Source organism: Loxodonta africana, chromosome 11 (genome assembly GCF_030014295.1).
Source record: "Loxodonta africana isolate mLoxAfr1 chromosome 11, mLoxAfr1.hap2, whole genome shotgun sequence".
In the NCBI taxonomy this organism is placed as follows: domain Eukaryota; kingdom Metazoa; phylum Chordata; class Mammalia; order Proboscidea; family Elephantidae; genus Loxodonta; species Loxodonta africana.
The window spans coordinates 17,722,849-17,736,411 of NC_087352.1; the positions used below are offsets into that span (position 1 = coordinate 17,722,849).

The 13,563-nt window shown below is 44.5% G+C and overlaps 1 protein-coding gene across 12 annotated transcripts in view; it reads right to left on the minus strand.

The window, feature by feature from the left end:
• Positions 1–918: 918 nt before the first annotated feature.
• The window catches only part of VRK3 (VRK serine/threonine kinase 3), a 61,068-nt gene continuing 48,423 nt past the window's right edge, over positions 919–13,563 (minus strand). For 5 of the 12 annotated variants that reach the window (XM_064294045.1, XM_064294050.1, XM_064294044.1 and 2 more), the window contains 3 exons: positions 5,078–5,136; positions 3,603–3,762; positions 920–1,293 (listed from right to left, as the gene is read on the minus strand). In XM_064294045.1, the coding sequence (XP_064150115.1) occupies positions 3,614–3,762; positions 5,078–5,136 (208 nt within the window). In that variant the 3' untranslated portion in view covers positions 920–1,293; positions 3,603–3,613. The other 7 variants (XM_064294049.1, XM_023543297.2, XM_064294053.1 and 4 more) reach the window with 6 other exon arrangements.

Genomic DNA, 13,563 nt, shown 5'->3' on the forward strand with positions numbered 1-13,563 from the left:
ATAAACAGACATTTGCCAGAACACTCTTATTCTTCCAGTTGCCTGACCTATGAATTTTGGGATGCAAGCCTGCTGGAGTCTCCAGACTATCGCCTGACCAATCAATTTTGAACTTGCTAGTCCCCCACAAAAACATGAGTCAATCTCTTAAAAGTAAACCAACCTCTCTCTACGTATGTATCTATAGCTAACTAGTTCTGTTTCTCTAGAGAGCCCTAAGTCATTCTGGTATGTCTTGTTCATTCGGTATCCCCCATGCAGCACAATACACATCAGACAACACACATTGAATAAATACGTGCTGAATTTTGCTGAATAAAAGGAAGATGAAATATGGGAGAGAGGAAAGGCAAACGGATGGAAGAATGAATGGATAATGAATGGATGGATGAAAGTATGAATGGAGGAATGGCTAGATGAAAGAGGGAGAGTGGGAGCAGGGATGGATGCATAAGTGAAAGAATGAATGGATAAATGTCTAGATGAAGGTTTGGACAGATGAATGGAAGAGTGACTAGTTGGATAAAAGGATGAATGAGTAGATGGATGAAAAGAGGAAGAGTGGATGGGTGGGTGGATAGGAGGGTAGATGGATGGAAGGGATGGATGTAGGGACAAATGGATGGATGAGTAAATGGAAGAATGGATGGAGGAATGTCTGCATCAAAGTTTGGATAGATGGATGAAATAGTGAATGTCTGTACGAAAGGGTGGATAGATGGTTAGATGGATGGTTAAGTGGAAGAAGGGATGGAGAGCTGTCTGCACGAAAGTTTAGATAGATGAATTAAAGAGTGAACAGTCTTATGAAACGTTGAAGGGAATGAATGGGTAGATAGATGAATGAAGAAAGGCTGGGTGGATGGACAGAAATAAACTAGGAGCTAAAATTTTCCCAGAGGAACTTATTTGGCAGATGACAGACTCCTCCAGCTCAAATCAAACGATTTATTATCAAAGCACAGTGATGGAAATGGTAGGTAGGGTCCCCACTGACGGGGCCAGCCCCACCCTCGCCCGTGGGTCAGGAGTCTCCATCCACACCCCAAGCAGCTGGTTGGAGACGAGGGTTAAAAGTACAAGACAATCAAAAGGAGGAGATTCACATTGTCTGGGGTGTATCTGTGAGCTCCCTGAGGCTAATCGGTGTGCAGAGCACCACGTAAGGAAACAGCACGACTGCACGCTGAAGGTTCTCTCTAGAAGCTCATCTGTGATTAAACAGCAGGCCATGAATCACATTTCTTCTTTTGTCTGTGTCAAACTGCAAGTTCAGGGAAGTTCTGGAAAGTTCTAGAAGACAAGAAAAATGGCTTTTGGTATCCTGGTCATTCAAGGAACACCCCTGAAGCCCCTGTGTGCCAAGCCCTTTGTAGGCACCGAGGACACCGTCATGAACAAGACGGATGAGAAACCCTCTTGGAGTTTCCAATGTGGTGGAGGTGCTGAAAATTCAACAAATGTTTCTTGGCTGGGACAGGGAGATGTAGTGAGAGAGCGGGTGGGCAGGAGGTGGAGAGGCACTTCACTGGGGTGATCAGGACAACCTCAGGGTCTGAGAGTCAGGTGTGAGAAGGTGTCGGTGAGCAAAACAAAAGGGGAAAAGCATTCCAGAAAGCGGGAATGGCATGGGCAAAGCTCCAGAGGTGGGACTGAGCTCAGCCTAGTCTAGAATCCTAGAGGAGGGTGGTGGATGGCGAGGGGTGGTGTGATGGGGAAGGGGCAGTTGGGCTGGCGCACAGTGGATGGGAGTGGGGTGGAGGTTGGGACAGCATGGCTGGCTGCAGAGTAGGGCGAAGGGGAGGTCAGGTTATCTACAAAGCCAAGGCACAGAGCTGCCATCAATCAAACACAATTCTTCAGGTTACTCGGACACCACTGGGCTCCTCAGACAGTGTGTCCCCAACTACTCGGTGGTGATCATTCCATCCTAACTAAACTTGCCACTGCTTAAGTTGAGCGTATGTGAAGCTATAATGATCCCAGAAGGGGCTGTAACATGTCGAGATTTTAGAGTTTCATTGTACTATGTGGATAGGAAAATAATGTTAGGCAGGTGTTACGGATTGAATTGTACCCCCAAGAGATATGTGGAACTCCTAATGCCAGTACCAATGAACGTGACCTTGTTTGAAAATGAGGGCTTCCTTTTATTATGTTTATGACGTCAAACTGGAATAGGATGGGTCCTAAACCTAATCCCTTCTCAGTGGTGTATTATAAAGGGGAGTGCAGACACAGAGAGACACACACGGGGAAGAGAGCATGTGAGGATCCGTCTATAAGCCCAGAACGCCAAGAAATGCCTGGGGCTACAAAAGCTGAATGAGACCAGGAAGGACCCCTCCTAGAGAGGGCAGAGAGAGTGCACAGCCATGCTGATACTCTGTATTCAGACTGCTAGCCTCCAGAACTGTGAGAAAATAAATTATGTTCTTTATAGTTACCCTCTTGTGGTGTTTCTGTTACAGCAGTCCTAGGAAACTGAAAGAGGGGGTCAGTACTGACAGGAAGATGGACTCATTCATTCGGTGGTGATAGGTGTTGAACATCGGGCGTGAACAGCTAAGTGGACAGAGGTGTCTATAGACAATATCTTTTTTTGTTTTCCCTTCTTTTTTTAAACAGACGATGTCTTGATGCTACTTTCAAGGCCCTGAAGCCAGGCATGCCTGAAGCTTCCCCCTTGGAATTTTCCAGCAACAAGAACTGATCAATTCTGCCTTCTCTTCAAGCCAACTTGAGTCGGGTTTCTGCTAGTTGCAATTACTGGGGTTCAGAAAGATCAAGAGTTCCATGAACAATCGAGAGTCTAACGGTGAAACTGGCCCCAGCTGTAAACATACAATAAACCAAATCCATTGCCACTGAGTTGATTCCAACTCTTAGAGACCTTATAGCACAGAGCAGAACTGCCCCACAGGGTTTCCAAGGAGTGGCTGGTGGATTCAAACTGCCGAACTTTTGGTTAGCAGCCTGAGCTCTTAACCACTGCGCCACCAGGGCTCCAAACATCCAATAGTATATGTATGTACATTAATATTCATTTTCAGCACTATTCACAAGGGTCAAAAAGTGGAAACAACCCAAGCGTCCATCTACAGATGCGTGGATGAACCAAATGTAGTCTATATATGCAACAGACTACAACTCAGCCATAAAGAGAAATGAAGTTCTGCCATAACATGGATGAACCTTGAAAACATCACGCTGAGGGAAATGAGCCAGTCACAAAAGGGCACGTATTATATGATCTCACTAATATTAAATACCTAGAGTGGGCAAATGTATCTATTTAATAGTGATTGGTTGCAACAGGTGGGAGGGACAGAGAAAAGGAAAAGTCACTGTTGAAGTAGCATTGAGTTTTTGTTTATGGGGATAGAAAATATTGCAATGGATATTTCTCATGGTTCATAACATGATGTAACTGGTCTCACTAAATGTGAAAAATATTCAAATGACAAATGCTGTGGGCTATCTACATTTTTACAAAAAAAAAGTATCTGTGAAGCAGACCTGTGACTCAGAATGGAATACTGGTCAGGGCTGGGGAAGCGGGCAGGGAGTGCATGGGGTTCAGACTCACGGTCTCTTCCCACCTGGACACCACCTATGGCACCATGTGCAGGTCCACAGGGTCGTAGGCTGACACCCGCAGGTCCTGCAGCAGGGCTTCCAGAGTGTTCCTCAGCATGGTGTAGGGTGGCTTCTCATCATATTTGAGGGCCATCACCACCTTCAAGTACTCCTGCAGGGTCTCTGTGGACAAGATACCCACCGCCATGAGAGAGACCTGAGTGGTGTAGCCAGTCCAGAGCCTGGGAGGGGTGCTCAGAGGGGACAAAATACTGACAAAATTCTTTAAGCACCAACACAGAAAATCTCCAAGATCTATTCTTCTTAAATGAGGAAAAAGGCAACTTGGAGACCAACATAGGTTATATGGTTCCATTAAAAAATATATATATGTCAGAGGAAGAAGGAGAGTCAGGAATAGCAGGAGGAAATGGAATGTGAGGCTAACTGCCTCCACGAACAACAGCCTCCTTCATCATGAGACTAGAAGAGCTGGATGGTGCCCGGCTACAATTACTGAACATTTTGACTAAAGAGTCTATAAAAGGATCCTGATCAAAAGGGGAAAATGCAGAAGAGAATTTTAAATTCTCATGGAATCCAGACTTTCTGGAGCCATGGAGGCTCGATGAATCCCTGAAACTACTGCCCTGATATCATCTTTAAACCTTAAACTTTAAAACCAAAAATACCCCTTAAAGTTTTCTTCAAACAAACAGTAGTTTAGCTTAATTAATAAAGAATGTCTGCCTTAAGCATTGTGCTAAGAACTATCTACATGGGATCAAGCTGACAATAGCAACTCAAAAGATTAGGTAGGAAACTTAAGGCGCAATGAGTTTATGTTAATGGGGAAGGAAAAACTTGGAAAAAGAGGGTAAGAATGGATGCACAATTCGCAAAATTTAATCAATGTCACTGAATTGCACATGTAGAAACTGTTGAACTGGTGTATGTTCTGCTGTGTAGATTCTCAACGATGACAAAAAATAAAATAAATTATGTAAGAATATGTAAGCGTTGCGCTGTTTTTAAAGAACTGTCTGTATAGTATCAAATTGACAACAGCTACTGGGTTTTTTTACTGGGTTAGACAGGAAGCTTAGGGAGTAGTGAGCTTATGTTAAAGGGGGAGGACCAATTTGAAAAAGAAGGGTGAGAATCGCACAACTCAAAGAATGTAATCTATCTCACTTAATTGTACATGTAGAAATCATTGAACCGGTATTGTTCTCAACCACAAACAGTAAAATAAATTATTAAAAAATATATACGTATATGGTTTTTGATGTTCTTGTTGTTGTTCAGGGACACTTCTGGGTTTATTTTATATGAAGGTTTTGGTTTTTCTCCAATGGGCACATGTTACATGTGCAGTTTGAAAAATTCTAATAGAGAGAGAAAACAAAGGCATGTGATGAGAGGCAACCCCAGAATTGGCCTGAGCCAGCCTGGTCCCACCATGGCCCCACCTGTCCCCTCACTCTGCAGGACGTACCTGAGGGCCTGTTCCATCTGCTGCACTTCTCCACGAGGGACTCTGGGTTGTCCAGGAACCTGGTAGGACAGAGGGGGGTGTGAAAAGTCTTTCGGGAAAGGGAGAGCCGCTTTCTTAAACAGAATGTCTAAACACACACACACACACACGCACGCACGTATAGCTGTTGTTGGCTACCATCCAGTCAGCCCCTGACTCATGGCCGCCCCATTCCCAATGGAACAAAATGATGCCCAGTCCTGTGCCATCCCCATGAGTGGTTGCAGACCAGACCATTGTGATCCATAGGATTTTCAAAGGATGATTTTTGGAAGTAGGTCATCAAGCCTTTCTTCCTAGTCTGGCTTAGTTTGGAAGCTCCACTGAAACCTGTTCAGTATCATAGCAACGTGCAAGTCTCCAATGACAGATGGGTGGTGGCTGTGTATGAGGTGCACTGGCCAGGAATAGAACCCAGGTCTCCCACATGAGTGGAAAGAATTCTAACACTGAACCACCACTGCCATATGTATACAGTAAAACCTGTGAAAGCTGGAACCTGTGTAAGGTGGAAGCCTGTCAGAGAAGGAAAATTCAAATATTTTCCACTAATAGGATAGAAAAGTGGTAAGACTGCACCCTGTCAAAGATGAGAACTTGCAAGACCTGGAAAAACAAGGCAGTCCCATCAAGTTCCAGTTGTCCCAGGTTTCACTGTATATGCACAACAAACATATATACACACACAGGTACACACAGATATACACACTTATATACATATTGCCATGTGATAGATCACTTTTGTGTGGCTTTTCTTGCCGTGGTCTTGCGACTACTACAGAATGTTTGGGTGGGACTATGCAAAGAAGGTGTTTATGGCCCACCAAGGGGATGAGACAGCCTGCTAATACAAATAAGGTGCATGGAACCCCTGTGGGGGTAGAACTATGCAAATAAGGTGTTTTGAACCCTAATGAAGGGATTGGCCAGTTGTGCCATTCTGCTAGGCTTAAAAAGAGAGCCAATCCCTGAGCAGAAAGGGGACCTCACTATCACCAAGAAAAACAGATGGGGGCAGAATGTGTCTTTTGGACCTGGGGTCCCTGTCCTCAGGCTCTCCTAGACCCAGGAGACAGAGTGCTGTAACACTGGAGACAGTGAGAGAGAGCGAGAAATAGCAGCAGAGAAACAACGGCAGCAGAACCAGGAGACTGATGCGAGATGGTGTGGTGGGCTTTTTGGCCTACAGACCAGGCAGCTACAGTGGGTGTACCAATACATGGGGCAACAGAGCTGAGAGTCTTTGGGCAGGACGCTTTCTGGCAGAGTAGGGTGTCCCCACGCACTTATTGTTGGAGCTAAGAAGCTTTGTAATGCTTCCCCGAGCAGGGCAGATCCCAGGCCAAGGGCCGAGGGGCCAAGGGCCAGAGAGAAGCCTGCCTTCGTACATGGCTGAGAAGAAGGTGTCCCAATCAAAGAACTGTATCCTGAGTCAATCCTGATCCTGAATTGTAACCTGCTTCTTCCCTAATAAACCCCACAATTGTGAATATTGTCTGGGAGTTCTGTGTGGCCATTTCAACGAATTATCAAACCCAAAAGAGATGTAGAGAGTGCCATAGGAGGGACGGTTGGTATCAGATTTGGTAAAAAGGTTGGAGAGAGGAGACATGCCTGACCCCCACCTCAGAGCAATCAGCCTTGGACTGATGTTCATTGTGACTCTCCTCCCTTCTGAATTTAGAGGTCAGACGTCCCCACACTGCACCATTTTTATACAAATATATACACGTATACACATACTACACACATATACAGATCATATATACACATGTGTACATGTATCAATGTGCCTGTATACATGCATATCCACACATATATACACAGACTGTATATATGCATACACACACCACATACACATACATAGAGATATATACACATATATATACACACACACTGATACACGCCTGAGACTTGTACACAGGTGGCCTTGGGGAATCCACCTGGCTCTCTCCCTTCTATTCATTCATTCTGCCATGAACCAGAATGGACAGAAAATGAACACTTGTTTGGTAAGTGGGAAAAGGATATGCACACCAGTAAAAAGTCCCAGAGGAGGAAGGCATGTCGGGGGGCCAGAGTGAGGAGAGGGGCAGAAAACGTTCGTGTAGCAACACTGCCCCTGGTGGTCCTGGTGGTGCTATTGCCTCAAGTCACTTCCAGGCTCAGTTAGTGAGTCTAAAAAGAACATCCTCAACCCTCTCCCAGGAGCCCTGGTGGCACCGTGGTTAAGCACTTACTTGGCTACTAACAAAAAGGTCGGTGGTTCAAACCCACCCAGCGGCTCTGAGGGAGAAAAGACCTGGAGATCTGCTCCCGTAAAGATTGTTGTTGTTGGGTGCAGTAGAGTCGGTTCCGACTCATAGCAATCCTAATGTACAACTGATGAAAACACTGCCCGGTTCTGCACCATCCTCACAATTGTTGTTATGCTTCAGCCCACTGTTGCGGCCACCGTGTCAATCCATCTCATCCAGGGTCTTCCTCTTTTCCGCTGACCCTCTACTTTACCAAGCATGATGTCCTTCTCCAGGGACTGGTTCCTCCTAATAACATGTCCAAACTACGTGAGATGAAGTGTCACCATCTTCGCTTCTAAGGAGCATTCTGGCCGCACTTCTTCCAAGAAAGATCTGTTCGTTCTTCTGGCAGTCCGTGGTATATTCAGTATTCTTCACCAACACCATACCTCAGAGGTGTCAACTTTTCTTTGGTCTTCCTTATTCACTGCCCAGCTTTCACATGCATATGAGGCAACTGAAAACACCACAGCTTGGGTCAGGCACCTTAGTCCTCAAGGTGACATCTTTGCTTTTTAACACTTTAAAGAGATCTTTTGCAGCAGACAGACTGTAAAGATTACAGCCTTGGCAGCCCTGTAGGGCAATTCTACCATTCTACACGAGTCAGAATTGACCTGGTGGCAGTCACAACGGGTTCAGTCCTCTCCGTGGGGCCTCTGTGTCTGTGCTGAGGAGCAGTGGCTTCAGAGTTACTGTCACTTACATTGACATCAGTGATATCAGAACGACTGCAACGACCTGTTTTATTTACTCTTCACCACCTAGCTGTGACATTTTGGAAGCGTATTACTAGGCCTTTCTTCTGAGGCACCTCTGGGTGGACTCGAACAGCCAACCTTTCGGTTAGTAGCAGAGTGTGCTCTCTTGTTTTTGAGAATATACACCAATTCAACAACTTCTACATGTACAATTCAGTGATACTGTGCAACCATTCTCACTGTTCTTTTCTGAGTTGTTCCTCCCCTATAAACATAAGCTCACTGCCCCCTAAGGTTCCTATCTAAACTTTCAAGTTGCTGCTGTCAATTTGATCCCATAGAGACAGATCTTAAAAGAGCACAATGCTCAGGGCAGACATTCTTTACTAGTTAAGCTAAACTGCTGTATGGTTTAAAGAAGACTTGAGTGGATATTTCTGGCTTGTGGTTTAAAGGTTATCTCAGGGCATCTGCTTCACTCTACTACTTCATTGTCTGTCTCCCCCGCCCAGACTGTCAGCTTCCCGAGGGCAGGGATTTTTGTTTGTCTTATGGACTCCTGTGTCCCCAGGGCACAGAACAGAGCCTGGAACATAGCAGGTTGTGGACAAAAAACTAAGTCTGGCTTTTTGTCTTTGGTTTTTGAAAATGTTATGTGCTGTCCAGTTGATTCTGACTCATAGTGACCCCATGTAACAGAGTGGAACTGCCCCAGAGAGTTTCCTAGGCTGTAATCTTCACCGGAGCAGATCGCCAGGTCTTTCTCCCATGGAGCCACTCCCAAACCCAATGCCATGGGACTGGATGGGTTCTAATCAGCAACCTTTCAGTTAGTAGCCCAGCACTTAACAGTTGCTTCACCAGGGCTCTTTTTTTGAAAATAGCAATCAAGGTGCTCTTTGTCCTCTAAAACAGCAAGGCCAAGCTTTGTTGTTGTTAGGTGCCATCAAGCGACTCATAGCGACCCCATGCAGAGGAAACACTGCCGATCCTGTCCTTCACCGTCCTCACAATCGTTGTTATGCTTGAGCCTATTGTTGCAGCCACTGTGTCAATCCATCTCGTTGAGGGTCTTCCTCTTCTTCGCTGACCCTCTACTTTACCAAACATGATGTCCTTCTCCAGGGACTGATCGCTCCCGACAACATGTCCAAAGTACGTGAGACAGTCTCACCATCCTTGCTTCTAAAGGGCATTCTGGTTTTACTTTTTAAACAAGTATAAATAGGTAAGGGCTACAGAGGTGCTTAGGAGCCTTGATGCCACAGTGGTTAAGCACTCGGCTGCTTACCAAAAGGTCAGCAATTTGAACCCACAGCTGCTCCATGGGAGAAAGATGTGGCAGTTTGCTCCTATAAAGATTTACAGCCTTGGAAACCCTATGGAGCAGTTCTATCCTGTCCTATAGACTTGCTATGAGTGAGAATCGACTGGATGGCAGTGGGTTTTTGGACACAGGCCCTTAAACAAGTGTAAATAAGTAGGGGGCTACATAGGCCCTACCCTGGCTACAGGCATCAGGAAGGGAGGAGGGCATGATGCAACATGGATATTCACTGATTGGACTGATCACAACTATACATTAAGGCTCCATTCCCAGTGACCAGGGAACTCGGGACTTTTGGGGATTCTAGTATTGGAAGCCTCATGCTGGGACCTCCCCTAGACCTTGCCTGATATATCTCTGTGCTTTTATCCTTTCTGGTTATAATAAATGGGCAAATATAAGTAGTCTCTGTGAGTTCTGTGAGTCATTCTAGCAAATTAGTAAAACCACTGGTGTTTGCCTATTTGACAGGGGTTGGAAGGACAGATTCCTAACTTGTGGAGACACAGGTCTGGGTGGTTAGGGTCTGTTAAAACAAAAATCATATTAAGCCAGTAACAGAAATTGAGTTTACATAATATATGATTTGCATATCAGGGTAATATTTTGACTAGAGAGTTAAACATCTTCCGAAGATAAGAGAACCTCAAGACACTCTTCTTATACCAAATCTTACCAGCACTGCCATGGAAAAAAGGGTGGGAACAGAACCGATAAACAAATTTGTGGTCAGAAAGGATTTTCACATGGAGCTATGAAGAACAACTAAAATAATTACCGATTTACCCTAAGAATAACTCCTAGTCTGAGCCTATTTCCAGAAACTGACTGAATTCTTCAAAAGAGCATAATACCCAAGGCCAAAATGGTCTTATTAGTTTATCCAGACCTTTGTTTGACTCAAACGGACACCCAGGAACCAATTTCTCCAAGGTTCAAGGTCCAAAAGGACAACCAAGGGCGAAGTGCCTAGAGGACACCCCAACTCCATGGACCCAGAAATCTGGATTCCAGGAGAATTAAAACAGTTTCTCAGGTCAGAGAGAGGAAGTGCCGTGTGGGTGTCTGGCGTCAAAATGATGAAGTGGGAACGTGGGGATATGAGTTAGCTTCATATTTTGAAAATCAGCCTTATGTCGGCTATTATTCAGGCAAAGGTGCTCAATATGTATTTGCTGGGTGAAGCCTGCTGTGTCTGGCTACCACCAATCAGCCTTTCTAACACTTGGGAAACTCTGGAGTCGAGATGAAAAGGCCCTTCTCTGAGTCTGGGCCTGGGTTTGAGCCCAAGCACCTCTCTTTAGTAGCTGTGAGGCTGGGGTTGATTACCTGAGCTCTCAGGTAAGGCGCCCACTCACCTGAGAGGTGTTACAAAGGTGATGTGGGGAAGCACAGGCGCAGCACCCAGCAGAGACAAGCATAGGAGAAATGTTATCCTCAGACAGGGAAAATGTTATAGATTAAATTGTGTCCCCCAAAAACACATGCTGTAAACCCTACACACCTGTGGTAATAATTCCATTTGGGAATGGGTTTTCTTTGTTATGTTAATGTAGCAGTATTAGTATGGAGTGTGTCTTAAGTCAATCTTTCTTTAAAAAAAAAAAGCCCACTGCCATCAAGTCGATTCTGACTCATAGCAACAATCTTTCTTGAGATATAGAAAAGCAGATTAAGCAAGCAAGCACAAAGGGAGGGGAAGATACAGGCCATATACAATTGACAAGGAACCAAGGAACAGAAGCTGAAAAGAGACAAGGACTTTCCCCCAGAGCCGACACAGAGCTTTCCCCTAGAGCTGAATTCGGATTTCTAGCCTCCTCAACTGTGAGAAAATAAATTTGTTTGTTAAAGCCACCCACTTGTGGTGTTTCTGTTACAGCTGCACTAGATAAGTAGGTCAGAAGCCCACCTCTAACAGGTCATTACAAGCAGGTCAAAGGTGATGGAGGACATGTCCCTCCCTCGAAGCATGTACAAGCACGGCACCTGATCTAGCCGGGGCCAGGGCGCAGCTGCCCTGCAGGGGCGGGGGGGGGCATTTGAACTGAAACCTGAAGGAGAATGAGACTCAGAGAATGGTAACCATTTGGACCAATCACAGCAATGCCACATACTACCCAAGGACAAGAATAGATTAAAGCAAGCTGATTCAGGAGAAGTACAGGTAGTCCCTGAGTTATGAACAAGGTTTGTTCCAAAGTCTGTCTGTAAGTTGGATTTGTAGGTAAGTAGGAACAGGTACATACGGATCTTATTTAGCTTCAGTTAATCAAATGTCTTAGTATATAGTATGTATTTTACCTTTCCATGCATATAAAACTTAAGAAATACTTTCAAACTGCTCAGTGTTTTCATGAGCCTCACAAAGTAGTGCCTGCATTCCTTATTACAAATCATTGCATGTATTTAACTCAAATTTTTAATATATGTAGTGGGCTTTATGGCAGCCCATACTTAAGTATGAGTTGTTCATAATTTGGACGTTCATAGCCCAGGGACTGCCTGTGATCAGAAGTGATGAACTAGCTATGCAGCTAAAGCTCAAAAACACAGTGTTGGCACAACTCGAAGAATGTTATCAATGTCACAGAAAAGGACATGTAGAAACTTTAATTGGTATGTTTTGCTGTGCATTTTCTCAACAACAACAAAATAAATTATTAAAAACAACAGTGTTGAGTGAAAGCAAGAGACAGAATGAGATTTAGAGTACAATGTCATTTATGCAAATTAAATGCAAATGACACCACCATCTATTTCCCAAGGACACGGATACATTTATACACACGTATCCAGAAGCCAGAGGCAGAAGTAGTGAACTAGATGCACATATAGTGATGACGGGGCTGAAGTTAAAAAACACAGTGTTAATTTTCAGCTATGACATCTCCGACCAGCGCCTGATCTCTAAAATCTACATGATTCTGTCAAAACTCAACCACAAAAAGACAAACAACCCAATCAAGAAGTGGGCAAAGGATATGAACACACATTTCTCTAAAGAAGATATTCAGGCAGCCAACAGATACATGAGAAAATGCTCTCTATCATTAGCCATTAGAGAAATGCAAATTAAAACTACGATGAGATTCCATCTCACATCAGCAAGGCTGGCATTAATCCAAAAAACACAAAATAATAAAAGTCGGAGAGGCTGCGGAGAGATTGGAACTCTCATACACTGCTGGTGGGAATGTAAAATGGTACAACCACTTTGGAAATCTATCTGGCGTTATCTTAAACAGTTAGAAATAGAACTACCATACAACCCAGAAATCCCACTCCTAGGAATATACCGTAGAGATACAAGAGCCTTCATACAAACAGATATATGCACACCCATGTTTATTGCAGCTCTGTTTACAATAGCAAAAAGTTGGAAGCAACCAAGGTGTCCATCAACGGATGAATGGGTAAATAAATTGTGGTATATTCACACAATGGAATACTACGCATCGATAAAGAACAGTGACGAATCTCTGAAACATTTCATAACGTGGAGGAACCTGGAAGGCATTATGCTGAGCGAAATGAGTCAGAGGCAAAAGGACAAATATTGTATAAGACCACTATTATAAGATCTTGAGAAATAGTAAACCTGAGAAGAACACATACTTTTGTGGTTACGAGGGGGGGAGGGAGGGAGGGTGGGAGAGGGTTTTTTATTGATTAATCAGTAGATAAGAACTGCTTTAGGTGAAGGGAAAGACAACACTCAATACATGGAAGGTCAGCTCAACTGGACTGGACCAAAAGCAAAGAAGTTTCCGGGATAAAATGAATGCTTCAATGCTCAGCAGAGCAAGCGCGGTGGTCTGGGGAACATGGTTTGCGGGGACTTCTAAGTCAATTGGCAAAATAATTCTATTATGAAATCATTCTGCATCCCACTTTGAAATGTGGCCTCTGGGGTCTTAAATGCTAACAAGCGGCCATCTAAGATGCAGCAATTGGTCTCAATCCACCTGGAGCAAAGGAAAATGAAGAACACCAAGCCCACACGGCAACTAAGAGCCCAAGAGACAGAAAGGGCCACATGAACCAGAGACCTACATCATCCTGAGACCAGAAGAACTAGTTGGTGCCCGGCCACAATCGATGACTGCCCTGACAGGG